Source organism: Vitis vinifera, chromosome 7 (assembly GCF_030704535.1).
Source record: "Vitis vinifera cultivar Pinot Noir 40024 chromosome 7, ASM3070453v1".
NCBI lineage: Eukaryota > Viridiplantae > Streptophyta > Magnoliopsida > Vitales > Vitaceae > Vitis > Vitis vinifera.
The window spans coordinates 6,403,292-6,418,580 of NC_081811.1; the positions used below are offsets into that span (position 1 = coordinate 6,403,292).

At 32.4% G+C, this 15,289-nt stretch overlaps 3 protein-coding genes across 3 annotated transcripts; 2 read left to right on the top strand and 1 right to left on the bottom strand.

Annotated features, from left to right (window-relative positions):
- The first annotated feature begins 256 nt into the window (after positions 1 to 256).
- Positions 257 to 1,350, top strand: LOC100241203 (ethylene-responsive transcription factor ERF098). The gene has a single exon (XM_010654064.3). The coding sequence runs from the start codon at positions 769 to 771 to the stop codon at positions 1,228 to 1,230; it is 462 nt and encodes a 153-aa protein (XP_010652366.1). The 5' UTR covers positions 257 to 768; the 3' UTR covers positions 1,231 to 1,350.
- Positions 1,351 to 2,329: 979 nt separating this feature from the next.
- LOC100263477 (ethylene-responsive transcription factor ERF098) lies at positions 2,330 to 3,001 on the top strand. Its single transcript, XM_002264311.4, has one exon. It carries the CDS (start codon positions 2,394 to 2,396, stop codon positions 2,829 to 2,831), a length of 438 nt encoding a protein of 145 aa, XP_002264347.1. The 5' UTR covers positions 2,330 to 2,393; the 3' UTR covers positions 2,832 to 3,001.
- Positions 3,002 to 4,351: 1,350 nt separating this feature from the next.
- On the bottom strand, positions 4,352 to 5,036 carry LOC100258333 (ethylene-responsive transcription factor ERF098). The gene has a single exon (XM_002264354.5). The coding sequence runs from the start codon at positions 4,985 to 4,987 to the stop codon at positions 4,529 to 4,531; it is 459 nt and encodes a 152-aa protein (XP_002264390.2). The 5' UTR covers positions 4,988 to 5,036; the 3' UTR covers positions 4,352 to 4,528.
- Between the last annotated feature and the right edge of the window lie 10,253 nt (positions 5,037 to 15,289).

Genomic DNA, 15,289 nt, shown 5'->3' on the forward strand with positions numbered 1-15,289 from the left:
CAGAGAAGCTTTGTATTCAGGCTAGTGGGACAGAGTTTTACTTGGCATTTCTCACTAGTTATAGGCACGAATATGACTCTGTCAGCCTTTGCTGGTCTGTTAGCACAGATAATAGTTCTCAAATTATAGTTGATCTTTGGAGATTCAACTGTCCATATTACGTTGTTGTAGCTGTTCTTGGTAATTTTTCTCTATTCATCATTGTTCAGTGATCTTAGAGGGATACCTATATAAGCTTTAAGCCATATGCTCTCACTATTGCAGACGATGAAGGCCATATGATCTCACCTTCATTTATCTTTCCTCTTCTTTCCAAATCTAACCTAGAGGGACCTGTATTTTCTTCTACAGAAGTGCAGACATCAACACGAGGTGGACCAACTGTATTATAAAGGAGAAGATAGAATGTAAAGTGACCTCCTAAAGGATCAACATGAGGTTTGAGATGTATGTTTTCTTATTATTCTAGGTTTTCATGAACCATTTAAGGGGTTAATGAAATAGGGATACGTCATCCATATGACATCATAACCAACCAGAAGAGAGTAATCAATAAAGGTATACAAAAGGTGACCTTCTGGACCCATCACTCTGGTCCATCCATCCTCAAGCCATCTTTGTCAAAGGGTTCATTTGCGCATTCAAATAATTGACATCCATTCCAAAACGTTTTATGAACACATATTGACCTTTCATTTTTTTTTAATCCTGCATTTTTGGCACCAAGTATAAGTTGCAGCGATAAGTTTAGGAGTCATTGAGGTAAGCATGGAAGAACACCCTAAAGGGAAGTGTAAGGAAGAGAAAGGAGAGATTCGTTATAGAGGCGTGAGAAGGCGGCCCTGGGGAAAATTTGCAGCAGAGATTCGTGATTCGACTAGGCAAGGAGCCCGCTTATGGCTTGGGACTTTTACCACTGCCGAGGAAGCGGCAAGAGCATATGACAAAGCTGCCTATGCAATGAGGGGTCACTTGGCCATTCTCAACTTCCCTGAGGAACATCAACAGGTTGCATCTCCTGCTGTTCCCCCTTCATCACCCAACTTCCCCAAGGAACGTCAAAATATTGCCTCTCCTCACCCTTACTCTTCACCATGGTCATCATCATCTTCACCTATGATGTCTGAGAATACAGAGAGAACAAGTGATGTGCATGAAAAACTAGTTTTTGAATTTGAGTACTTGGATGACAAGTTGTTAGAGGACCTTCTTGAGACTTCAGAGAAGTAAACCCAGAATTATTGACAATTCAGAACTTGTGGAGGATGGAACACTACTACTGCCACGCCTTTTCCTTTTTTTTTCTCATTCATTAATCATAGATATCTTTGTTTTCCTCGCTATCCCCCCCCCCCCTCCCCCCCCCCCCCCCCCCCCCTTTTTCCTTAGTTTCCCCCTATTATTTTTTCCTATTTATCTCCTGTGTTTTGCTTTCGGAACAAACAGATGGATTCTATGTTTGGTAGTGGACTTTTTTAATACAGTTTGTCTTTTTTCTTCCTTGTCCTATTTTAAATGTGTGGTATAATAGGTCTGGTCGATCATTGGGCTGGCATGTGAGCACCGAGAAAGGTTGTTTCAACGAATTAAAGTTCTGAACCATGTTTTTTGTCTTAATAGAATAAGTTTTTCCCTTCCATATACCATACAAATACCTGTCAAATGGTTGGGTAGACTTTTCTGAGTTGCTTGAATTGATTCTTGACTTTTGAGTCTTTTCTGTCCACAGAAATTTCTGTTATCCAAAGCAGCCTCTTAAATTCTTCTCTGCTTTTTTTGTCATTACAAGTTCAAAGAACCTCTAGCAAAAGCAATTATGACAGAGAAGTCTTCTTTCAACATTATTGAAAAAATTTTCTTTCTCAAACACAGGCAATGTTTATTGTTAGCCTCTCCTTTAAGGTATTCACAACCCCATAAAATAATGAAAATTCATAAATTTTTTTAGACATGAATAGGGAGAGATACGTCCAAGTTATCCACCAAACTTTGTGGGGGTTGTCTTTGTAAACAATGATACCATAGTATTCAAAATGATTTGGAAAATTGGCGTAAGCGATATGATCTCACCTAGTCTATATCTAATGACATGTGATAAAACTAGGATCACCCCCTTTCCGCCCCTAAATCCATATTAGTGGGATCGGTTTTTTCTTATTATTTTTAGCTTCAACCCACAACAGTACTTCCATTTGGTTAATTGAACGTAGGCATGGTGATGAAATAGGTTAACGTAGTCACTGTGACCTCACCCACCAGCCTAATTATCATTATTTATAGAAAGCTAAACAAAATAGCTAATAGAGCCATCAGCTGATATTCTACCCTTCATTGTTGCCCAATTATCACCCATTATAAATAGCAGAGCAGAGTTAGTACTCTTCACCTAGACTATGGAGGAAAACTCCAAGGGGAAAGTGAAAGAACAGCACAAAAGTTCCGTGAGATACAGAGGTGTCAGAAGGAGGCCATGGGGAAAATTTGCAGCAGAGATTCGTGATTCAAATAGACAAGGTGTCCGCATGTGGCTTGGGACTTTTACCACAGCAGAGGAGGCAGCAAGAGCATATGATCAAGCTGCATATGCAATGAGGGGTGGATTAGCCATTCTCAACTTCCCTGAGGACTATGGTTTATCAAATGCCTCTTCTCGGCCCCACTTCTCATCGTCTTCCTCACCATTGCCATTGATTAAGTTTGAGAGCCCGGACAACGATACAGTCACAAACCAAAACCAAGTTTTTGAATTTGAATATTTAGATGACAAGGTGTTAGAGGACCTTCTTGAGTGTGAGGAGAAGGAAACAACCCAGAAAAGAGCAAAACATTAGATTTTTTTACTCTCCTCTTACCTTGCTTATAAATATGATCCTTTTTCCTCTGTCTTCCATGTTTGGCAAAGGAGACAAAGGAATAGGTTCTTCCTCAACGTATTTGTTTTTCATTTCCTTGTATTTAACTCCTTGGGATGATTGGTTGATCATGTGCATCTTAATATAAGCTCTTCTTCTTATTATTTTATTGAGGTGCTGTTTTATTTTTTAATCTTTGGTCGGTATTAAAGTAGTTATGGATTTCTTGATCAATTATTTGGTATGTCACTGTCAAAGTAACTGTACTTCAAGGGTCCAAGTATGATCAATTGACTTGATCTTTCCTCCTTGAGTTCAAAATCATCAACTGAGAAAGAGTAAACAATTTAAAAACAGAATCCAAAACATTTAACAATGTGAAAATGCCATCTGCCTTGCCACCTACCACAAATTCCGGGACCTGTTCTTAATGATTGCTGTCAAGTGGCATTAAAATTAACATAATAAGCTCAGAATATATGGCCTAACCAAGTCAAATGGCATAAAAAAATTGTTAACAAAACGTGTAACCTAACAAGAATGATGCATAAGATAAACGTAAGCATGTGATGTCACCTTTCATTTCTTCTACAATCCTTAGCTAACCTAGTGGGATCTACCTTTTCTTGTTTTGGGTTTTCCATTTTCAGACTTTGTAGTGGTATTATATTATTGTAGAGATGCCAAGGAATTGGGGACCTCACTAGCAACAATGTATACTCAAAAGGTGATGCTTACAAAGCCATGATCTTTACCTCTAAATACATGTATATCCCAAATCCTATCTTCATCTGAAGCTTCTTTGGCATCTTCAGAGAATTCCCATCCCCATGAAACATTTTCTTGTGCTATTTGTATATGGTGGGGAGAAATTCATACTCTTTACATTTGCTAGGACAGGGAAATTGACTGAAAGGGGATGTCTGGTATAGAGGTAGAAGACGATCCAGGAAATTCGTGGGTTGGGGCGGGGGGAATCAGCGAGTCCACTAGGTGTGGTTTCTACCTGTGCTTCGGGAATTGGCATGGATGGGCACATGATAAGACAACGAGGTGTGATAACTGATAAGGTCATTCTCTCTACTTCCCTACAAACATCTCCTTCATTTTTCATTATAATCCTTGTTATTTTCCTATCTTTTATATTAGGCTGAATCCCGGAAACAAGTCTTGTCTATTTTTCAACACTGGGGAAAAGTTGGTGGAAGGCATTCTTGTGGGGACAGTAACTCGATTCCTATTTCTTGTTTTTCTCATTCATATGCTCTGTTTTTTTGCTTGAGAAACAAGCATGGGTTTTCCTTCATGAGACATTTCAACTTTGCTACTTCCTTCTCCTGTTTGGATGATGGAGTGGTCATCAGTTACGTTGAATTATAGGATAGTTTCCTTAACCCAATTTCCTGAAATCTTGTCAGTAAAAGATTTTCCCAAGTTCTGGAAATGGACTTGCAATTCAGGCATAAGAAAAGTAAAAGCTTCTCACAGCAAAACATACACATAATTGAACAACATTGTGATTTTCATAATTGAACAACTTCCACAAAATTGAAATGATTGTGGTTCTTATTACATTAACTTTAAAAATGTTGTTGAAGACACAGTTCCATTCATGACAAATAACAATGAAAAAAAGAATGTAAGTCTCCAATTCCACATCAACTTCTATATTTTAGCTAATTATTCCCTCTTCTATCACCCTGTGGTTCAAGAAGCTCCTCCAGCAAGTTGTTGTCCAAATACTCGAACTCAATCACTTGCCCTTCTTGGTCTCTGGATGAAATGCTAGCCCCAGAACCGGTGCTCCGACCAGCGGAAGATGAAGATGAAGAACCCAAAGAATAGGATGATGATGATGAAGAAGAGAAAGTCTGCCCATACCCTGGGTTTTGATACTGGTGTTCATTGGGGAAGTTGAGAATGGCCAGATGACCTCGAAAAGCATAGGCTGCTCGATCATAGGCCCTGGCTGCTTCCTCCGCAGTGTCAAATGTTCCTAGCCACAACCGCGCCCCGTTCCTTGAAGGGTCTCGTATCTCCGCTGCAAACTTCCCCCATGGCCGTCTCCGAATTCCCCGATACCGAACCTCTCTTGCCTTGTCCTCCCCCTCCCTCCTCCTCCCTCCTCCTTCCATATCTTGCAGGCAAAAAATTGTCAAACTTTAATGTCTATTTTCAACTCAAATTTAGTGATAATAAGTGCCACCTTTTATATACTAGGAACTCGAATAAAGTATGGTGTGCTGGGTCATATGCGACGGTTAGAATTTTTTGTTGGAAAGGTGTGCTGGGTTCTCATAGGAAACTTCTCAGAAGTAGTATAGAATTTTTATTTCAGTGAATATTGGGCCTGTCACTGAATTTTGGGCCGTGCGAAATGCTTTGGGGATTTCTTACAAAAGGAAAATACGCATTTGAAGTTTGAACCCCCTTTAATTAGTACTGTGTACTTCATATTTTAAGTGTTGTTTCCATGCCTTCATCCATATTTGACTTTGAAAAGACAACATGATAAGGTTCATGAATGGTGGAATTTAGGTGGCGTACGCTGATGTGGCATGATGCTTGTTCACCGCTGTCAAAGCTTTCCACCGCTGATTTTAAATGGCCGCCACGACGGGCTATTGAACGGCGGCTGAAAAAGTGTGGCGGTTGTCCAAAGTCCAGGTAATTTTTTCTTGGCCATGCAAAATGAGGACTTTCCAGTGTGATTTGGATATTAAAGGTGATTGATATTTGTTGAGAATTTTGGATGAAGGGGGAGTTGATCATATGTGAGGAAAATTGGGTGGCCCCCATTCAAAAGTTTGATTGCTCCCTACCCGGTGGCCACGCCATGTTTGAGGTTTCTCAGGATTTCATAGGGACAAACCCCCCACATCCAGGAGCTTTCCGGCTTACAAATCGGCCAGTGTCGGTGCTCCAAACCCTATGATTACATGAAAAGGACCTATCGTCAAATTGTTTGATTGAAAATGTGTAAGATTTTTTTTTTTTTTTTGGTAAAACCGAATCATAGTAATAATGTTCCAAGAATTTTCAAATTAGCATGTGGTTCATGCTAGTTGATTTTCCATCCGTGGGAAAACAAAATGTCACTAAAATGATGGAAGAGTCTTGTGGACCAGGTTTGGGGGCCTAACAGTTAGACTATTTTCTTTGTCTCACAAATATCCATGGTCCTTTGTTACCAAGAATGTGACTCTTGTCTACCCTTCCGTTGAAATTAAAACAATTGGTCCTAAATGGGTTTATAAAAGAAAAAGAGATTTGGAGCCTATAAAGCAAACTAGTGAAAAAAAATGTTATAATTAAAAGAAAACCACTTATTATGATTAAAATTTTTCACCAATAATGTTTAAGTCCATAAAAATTATATTTGCAATTGTTGCATACGATAAGATGTAACAAATGAAGGTGAAAACAATCTTCTTAAATGTACGTCTTGAAAAAGAGATTGCTACGGATTAAATTGAAGGATTTATATCCAAAGGGCAAAAACATAAAGTATGCAAGGTTAAAAATCCATTTATGAATTAAAACAAGTTTTAAGAAGTTAGAATATTTGATTTAATGAAGTTATTAATTTTTTTTTAATTCAAAATCAGAATGAAGCTTGTGTATAGAAGAAATGGGAACAATAGGTTATTCGGATTTTCCCAAACTAGTAACATTTAAAAAATTAGTAATCAAGTACAACATGCAAAATTCCAAAAAAAAAAAAAAAAAAAAAAAAAAGGTTTTCTTGCTTTTTAGACATGAAAATTGTTCTTCCCAATAAAATGTCACCTAAGAATAATGAAGAGTTGAAAAGAGTGAAAACCCATCCATATGCTTCAATAATGGATAGTGTACTAGGTATGATATAACTTAAGCAATGAGGGTGGGTTAGTAGGTTTCAATCTTAATCTTGGAGAAGCACGTTGGATAACGACTAAAAATATTTTTAATTTCTTTAATGAATTAAACACTATTGTTTGGTATTTAAAAGTTGAAGGATACAATAATTCTAATTTCAAATTAGATCTAGATAATAGAAAGCCTACTTTAGGTTTATATTTATATTAAACAATGCAGCGTTTAGGTGGAGACACAATAGTAGATCTCACAATAGATGGAGAACATGTCAAAGCTTGTGAATTAGTAAAAGAAAAAACTTCAATGAAGAAGTCTATAGAAGAACTTAGTATTATTCCAATAATTGAATATTCTACTACATTATTTTGTGATAATAATATTGCTATTATACATTTTAAAGAGCCTAGAGCTCACTAGAGAACAAAGCATATTAAAAGGAAATTTCACTTGATAAGAAAATGGCCAAGAGATACAACAATTACAAAGATAGCTTTTTGTAAATGATAGTGCCGATCCATTAACAAAACCTTTGAGTAAAAATATTTGAGAAACATTTAACAAAAATGAATTCACAAATTGTATCTAATTGGCTTTGAGTGGTAAGGAGCCTACTCTTTACATCTTAGGGCTACTAGATCTAAGCACATGTGGAAGCATAACATTTTTAATTAAACTTAGATCTAGGTGCTATAAAAAATTATACATTTGGATTTGAATATTCTCAAATCCTATTCCAGTTGATACATGTATTTCAAAAACCTTGTGATCTTCTATCCAATCGTTTCTTTAATCATTGACACTTGTGTAGAGTGGTTGCATCATTTGATGGAGGCTAGGGTTTTTGGAAGACTATCAATCTAAAACGTTAGAGTCTAACCCTAAAACCTAAAGGGTTAATATAAATTCTCATGTGAGTTTAAGTGATTTTGGTCCAACTTGGGTTAGGGTCACTTAGCCTAGTCTATTTGGTCCTAATTAATTAATTATCTCTAATGAACTTTAATGAACTTTAATGAACTAATTAGTCAAATATAAACACCTAGATAATTAATCAAAAACTTGTGCATCCTTATACTTTTACTAAGACACTCTTAAACAAATAAAATTGTTATCTTTTTTTATAAATCCTTAAAACTTTGTGCTTATAAAGAATATCAACTCTGAGGAAGGGACTACTAGAGTCTATAGAAAAATGTTGACTTCTTGAGAATCCAATTATGAAGTTGTTTCAATATATCGTTAAAAAAGTCAATTACATTTCAATACTCTATAAAATTATATTGAGCCAATTTAATCAATTTCTTAAATTTGTGACCTATTATCCACTCCATGCAAGCTCTTTATAAATTGATATTCATAATCTAATAAGGTAAAAACTATCAACCTCTTAAGTTTACCTTTATTAGCCTTAAGTCTCTAATCAGTTGGAAATATCGGCAAAATGTTGTGATTTATTATTATTAGGTCATCATTTTTAATATATGCCTATAAATAGATTAAAATATATTATGCTTTTGAATCAAGAAAGATAATCTTCCTATTTCCTTTTTTTTTGTATCTCTCAAAATTTTAAGAAATCTCTAGCACAAAGTTAGATAAAAAATGACAATTAAAAGTTGTTTAATGTAGTATTCTTGAACACTTATTTATTAGCAATTTTTTTTTTCACACAACACTTCATTATGATGATTTGGATGAATATAACTAATTTTTTTTATTAAATTTCTTTACAATTAAAATTACTCTACCCGATCATTTCCAAGATTCAAAATTATTATTATATCAAAATTGATGATGAAATTTTAATATATATATATATATATATATATATATATATATATATATATATAATAAATTGATTTTTTTCATATAAAAAATTCATTATAATAATTTTGGGGAATATAATTACATTTATATTATATTTCTGTAACCAAATTGTCATAACCCTATCATTGAAAAAAACCAAAATTATTGTTATGTTATATAAAAATGTCTGTTAAAAGTTCTTTAACATAGTGTCGTCTAATACTCATATGTTAGTATTGTCTAATACTCATTTGTTAGTATCATTTAGTACTCATTTGTTAAAAAATTGAGTTTTTACCTTACAACACTTCATTGATGATGATTTTGATGAACATAACTATTATCACCATCTTTACCTTTTTTTTTTCATTTTTTTTTTCTAGTTAATATTTTAAAATGATTTAATCTTTATGTGAAACATTAAAAAAAGTTAAATGAATTTAAAGTAATATACATAAATAATTTATTGATTTTAATTTATTTTCCTTCACTTTTTTTTTTATCTCTCTATTTTCTTTTTCTTAAATTTTCCTATATTTTTTTCAAGAACCAAACATAGCCTAAATTTTGTACACATCTTTTCGCACTATGTTATCAACTTATCACAAACATCTTTATTTATTTATTTTTCTAATCAACATTTTTCAATTAGAAATAAAATTTATACTTGCGATTAAATTTTTCATTATATTTATTTGGTTATCAAAAAGTACTAAGGAGAAAAAAAAATATTAAAGAAAATGATTTTCATATATTTGAATTTATTATGGAAAAAATCAAAGGATATTAAATATAATTAAAATTAGTTAAAACTTATATAATTTTAAATTACTTAATATTTATATAAAAGAGCTAAAATTAATTAAATAAATTTAAAACAATATATAAAAAATAATTTATTAGTTTTAAGTTTATTTTTTATTTTCTTTAATTTTTCTTTCTTTCTAAGTTTCTTTTCTATTTTCTTTTTCTTACGTTTCACTCAAAATTTATAGGATCCAAGCATAGCCTCAAGGAATCCAATTTATTGGATATTTACTTTGTTGAAACAAAAAGGAAAATCCAATTTTTATCCCTTTTTTTAGTTGTATTATGTGTATCGGTACAATGAATCAATTATCATAAAGGGGCACAACCAGCCCATTGGCACATGGGTTGGCCAGGTTTCTATAATGGGCCTTATTCCCAAATCTGACATGGGCCAACTTGTTTGGGATGAGCCCAAAAGCCCATTTCAGAATTTCAAAGAGTCAAGTTTTCTTGGGCCCTTGACACCCTTCACAAATGTGATCCTGGTACAATTCAAAAGAGTATACAAGGGAATATTCTGATCAGATCAAATAAGATTGCATTTTTCATTTTTATAATCTCATGCTGATGGTTCATGAATCCCAAAGAGCAACAAAAGGACCTCTCTCAATATTCAAACCCTTTGCTATCTCTCTCTCTCCATAGATCTCCACTTTCTTTTTTCTTTTTCTTTTTTTTTTCAAAAAAGTGAAATTAGGCTCCCCAGCATACACTCTACACTCAATTGACTTGAGTCATCACTCTGAAAAAAGGAAAAAGAGAAGGGAAAGAAGAAAAGGGCAAAAGGGATTGTGTCACACATCACTAACCTTTCAATAATGTCATGCCCTAAAATTTTCTATTGGATTTCTTCATATTTTTCTAAGATGCTCCATTCACCTTTAACCATCTTGTAATCATTTCAAATCAACCAATGGACACTGCCCAACCACTTGCAAAATCCATAATGAGGTTGCCCATTTGCTTCAAATTGGAGTATCACCACCAATCACCAATCGACACGTGGCACCACCAAAATGGTAGGACACTAATGTTGGAGACCCATAAAAGAAGCCCAAAATGTCGTTCAAACTACAAAGAGGGGTCCCCTTTGATTGCCCTTATTCAAAGCCAACAGGACCCTTGACTAGTATTATCCGTCCCCAAAAAAAGACAAAGCCAGCACACAAGGAGTCAAAGCAAAATCTCTTCCACCCTCTCCTTTTCCAACCCAGGCAGCTTCCCAGAAGGAGGGAGCATACCTACCTTAATTGAATTTCAATATCTATAAGCTCCACCAAGATTGAATCACTGAAAAGACAAGGGAGAGATGTTTCAAACGGTTCCTAACAGGCACACCAAAACATTAATCAAATAATACTTGCTCTTTCAAGTCATTAGATATTCAGCCCTCTGTGGGAGTGTGCATGCATTTGGGCATAGTGTGACACAATCCCATAAACCAAACGCCCCCACCAACATAAAAAAAAGGTATATAATATGATAGTGTCATGCAGTCATGGATTTTTGGGAGTCAAAACCTAAGAATATGTTGCTACCATCAACTACTTGCCAATATGTATTTGTTGAATATATCAAGGGCAACTTTTGTGGAATCTCTCTGTGTGTGTTTGACAAGCTATTGGATTTGCTTAGGACTTTTGAATGATTCCTTTTGGTAATAGTACTTGGGTTGTGTTAAGGGCCTTAAGGGCCATGCAAACAGGTATTGACCATTCTAGAGAGCATGTTCAAACTTCATTTTAATACAATTTAAATCATTAATGGTAGGGAGATATGGTCTTCTCATCCCATCTACTTGTCAAAATTGGGCACAAAAATTAGGTTCTAAAATGGATTTGAACCATATTTTATTTTATTTTTTGAAAAATTATGTTAAAAATGGAAAAATTGAAAACACTCATTCGAAAATTTAAAATCATAGATTCTCATAATACAAAAGAAAGACCAATATTATGCAATAGAAATAGTAAAATGAATAAAAAATTATCTTATATATATTTTAAATAAAATATCATCTTAAAATATATGGTGTAAATGATTTATTTGTTAATTAAATTATGAATTATTATAAACAGATATATTTTTATAATAAAATAATTTATTAAATTAATAATAAGTATATCCAAACTCATATTTTTCCGTGTGTCTCCATTTAAATAGTGAAACTAACTCTTTGTTTGTGGAAAAATGATTTTTTTTTTTCTTTAGAAAAGTTTGAATCATCATTTATTTTAGTTATTTTAAAAAATTTTAAAATAAAATAAAAAGGAGAATCCCAAATTTGGGGGTCACCATATCAAATATACTTATATAGTAATATTATTAGGACGGTGAAAACCCAAAATCAAACAAGATTGATTATAAGGAAAATTCAAGTTGAGGATGTATTTTATGGACTGACTGACCCTCAAAAGAAGTGGCTTGTAGAAGTGGATGTTAGGAGCATTGTCTTGGTCAAGGGTAAGTAGACGATCACAATTTGACAACTGGCCCGGTTGGTCCAACTTTAGGCTAACTTTCTAGATCAATCAGCACATGGATGACACGAGCCACCTGATATGTAGACTTCTTACCTTTCTTTGACTGCCCAATCTTACACTAAATCACACAATTAACCTAACTCTCACTTGATTGGATGAATTAAGTAACGAGTTAGCACGTTTTCAGCAACCATTTTCAAAATATAACTTTTTTAAGTAGTTATCTTTTTAGAACAAGTCCGATCTAAGACTTCAAATGTTTTTAACGTGGTTTTTTTTTAGATGTTTTTAAAAAATAATTTTTATTTACAACATTTAATTTTCAATTATTCTTCATTTTTGTGTAAAACAACTATAAGAAAATGACTAAATTATGTTATCAAAAAAATATTCTTTTCTCAAGAATGTTTTTTTTTTTTTGAAGAAGTTCTTAAATAACTGTTTTTTCGTCAAAAAATTATTAAAAATGTTTTTCAAGTTCAAAAGCTAGCAACAATCTTTAAAGATTTTTTGCCGAATTGATATTATCACTCTCACTATCATTCGAGCTCATTTTGATACGCACACTCTTAAAATAGTTTTTAAAAACATTTTTGTGTTCTTAAGAAAAAAAAACCCAAAAAAAACAAGTTTAATAATCTTCTAATATTAAAAAATAGAAAATATGATATTTTGAAATAATATCTTTTAATTATTTTAAGTTGTTTTCATTTAAAATTTATTTTTAAAAATAATTTTATAAATATAAAGAATGATTAAAAATAAAACACTACATTTAAAGGTTATTTTTAAAACATATTTACAAATATAGAAAATATATTAAAAATATTTCAAGTTACAAACAAACTTTTATTTTGCAAAATATGAAAGAAGAGATTTCAAAAACTCTTATTAAAAATTGTTTTTCAAAATCATTTTTTGAAACACCTATTAAACAAAATCTTAGAATATATGTTGACAATGGTTTTCAATAATAGTTTTTTGTGTTATAGAAAAAAAAATTAGAAAACATATTTGATAATAAAAAAACTGTTTTATATTTTCTATTCTAAAAAAAATAGAAAATAGAGTGTTTTCAGATAACATATTTTAATTGTTTTCACTTGTTTTTTTTAAAGTTATTTAAAAAAATAATTATACAAACATGTATAATAATTAAAAATAAAGTTTTAAACATAAAAATTATTTTTAAAAAATATGTTAAAAACATTTCAAATTCCAAAATATATTTTTATTCTACAAATCAACAAAAAACAGTTTACAAAAACTAATTTTCATTTTCAGAATTATGTTTAAAAACAATTACCAAGACATTAATTTCTTTCCCTTTCAAAAGACTAGGCAATGTCTCCAAACCCTAACAAATCTTCAATAATCTTCCTACACCATAAATGTTGTAATCATTCAATTCATTTTCCCATATTTAGTTTTTTTTTTTTTTTAAACAAGAATAATTTTAACAAGTCAGTCACCAATTGGGGTGATCAAAAGTGCTGAAATATGAGCACCATAGGACTAAACCCATTGATGTGGAATCACTATCAGGAGCCCAACACCTACCCAAATGTTAAATTATGGATTACTGAAGACTTAATTTGTTGTTTAGTTCATGTAGCCACATTTTTTGTTTGAATTTAACATACATAGCACTGACATGAGGATTTTGCAACAATTTTCAGCTGTTTCCTATTTGTAGTTCACTCAAATGATCTATTAGAAAGTGTGAAGATGCATGAACTTACTCTATTAAGGCTTATTCATGAGGGGTGATTATTATAATCTAGTGTTGTTTTCTTATGCTACTTAATCTTCTTTGATAGTATAAAAAGCAGGTAGGACAAGGGGCACTTTGGGAAACTTAAAATTGGGTCGTCACTTTTCTGATATCCTGTGTGGAGACAAAAACTATCGGTTTGTGTGGATATTATATTTGTGACTTTTCAAATGTATTCATATATGTGTATATAAACTAGGCTGTACAAATTTAATTGTCATTGTTTGGAGTTTCCATTTGAACCTTCTAGAAAATTCAGAAAAGTTTTAATTATTATTAAAATAAGAGGACATAGGATATGTTGAAAGTAGGAAAATATTTTTAAATTTTATACAAATTGATAAATAATTCAAATTATGAAATTGGGTTTTACTTTTTTTGTTTTTTTTTCCTTTTTACATTTATTTATTTTTTATAATTAAACAAAAAATAAGAAAAAAAGGAAAGCAAGGACAACACTACGCACACATCAAAACAAATTTGATAAGTGGCAAAATATGATGTCCTCACTTGAGCATTTAGCCCACATTCCAAAATCGATATGCTCTAAGGAAATGACACATGTCATAAATCTGATCCACAAATACCTTTTAAATTTTGTTCAAATATTTTGAAAAAACATTAAAATAGTATTAAAAAATAAAAATAAAAATAAAAATTATAAAACTTGAAAATGTATACTCCACATGGTCGGATCCGTACCATAACTTATGTTTTAATTTGGGAAAGTTATGTTTATAGGCTATTATATGAGAAATATATGATTTTGAAAATCATATAACTAAAATATGAGATCAGCCTAATAATGAAAAAAATATTATATGTTTCATATACTATTTATTATTTATATTTATATTTTCGAAATTACCCTTTAGGTGTCCTTGTCAGCAACCATCACCCGTGTCCATGTCATCCGGAAAACCTAAAGAGCAAAAAAATAAACAATTTTTTTGGTTTTTCTTGGAGGTTTTGTATGGATTTTCTTAGAAATCAAATGAGGATGAATTTTTTCAGAAATCAAATGGGGGATGGAGACCCCTATAACAAATCCAAAAAACACAGGGGCAGAAAAAATATAATTTTTTTTGGTTTTTCTTAAGGGTTTTGTGTGGATTTTCTCGTAAATCAAACGAGGATGAATTTTCTAGGACCCGTACCATAACTTATGTTTCAATTTTATAATTGTACCATAAATTGTACGCCTAGTGTGCCCTCTCCATTGGGGCATATTAGGGCCCTTCTACCCCCCGCCAAAAAAAAAAATAATAGTTTAATCACGTTAAATTTCTGCTTTGATATTTTTGGAATTATCAAGAGATGAGTGGAGTGGGAGAGAAGCAAAGCCCCCATAACCCATTTTCATTATTCAATGATGCCTACCGGTTCATGCACCGTTCCCAAATGTGTTCACCTTTCATGGTCCCACCCACTCATGCTTTTCCTGCCCGCCTGGGAAAGCTGATTCGGCCAGGAATCATTTTTCCTTTTATATTTATTTATTTATAAAAATTAATTTATTATTGGACTCTTTTTCCTCAATTTTTTTTTCACTATTTTTTCTACATCATAAATCAAAATTACCTCAATTCGTATTTTAATACCTAATACCAAGATGAATGCATGCATGCATCATACAAGTCCCCATCAAATATAATAATTAGGCCTAGCAGATCTCCTAAAAACTAACGGATAAGGAAATCTACGCA

Excerpts from the sequence above, each read along its gene's own strand:
- LOC100258333 (XM_002264354.5), bottom strand. The coding sequence starts at position 4,987 with ATGGAAGGAGGAGGGAGGAGGAGGGAGGGGGAGGACAAGGCAAGAGAG.
- LOC100263477 (XM_002264311.4), top strand. The coding sequence starts at position 2,394 with ATGGAGGAAAACTCCAAGGGGAAAGTGAAAGAACAGCACAAAAGTTCC.
- LOC100241203 (XM_010654064.3), top strand. The coding sequence starts at position 769 with ATGGAAGAACACCCTAAAGGGAAGTGTAAGGAAGAGAAAGGAGAGATT.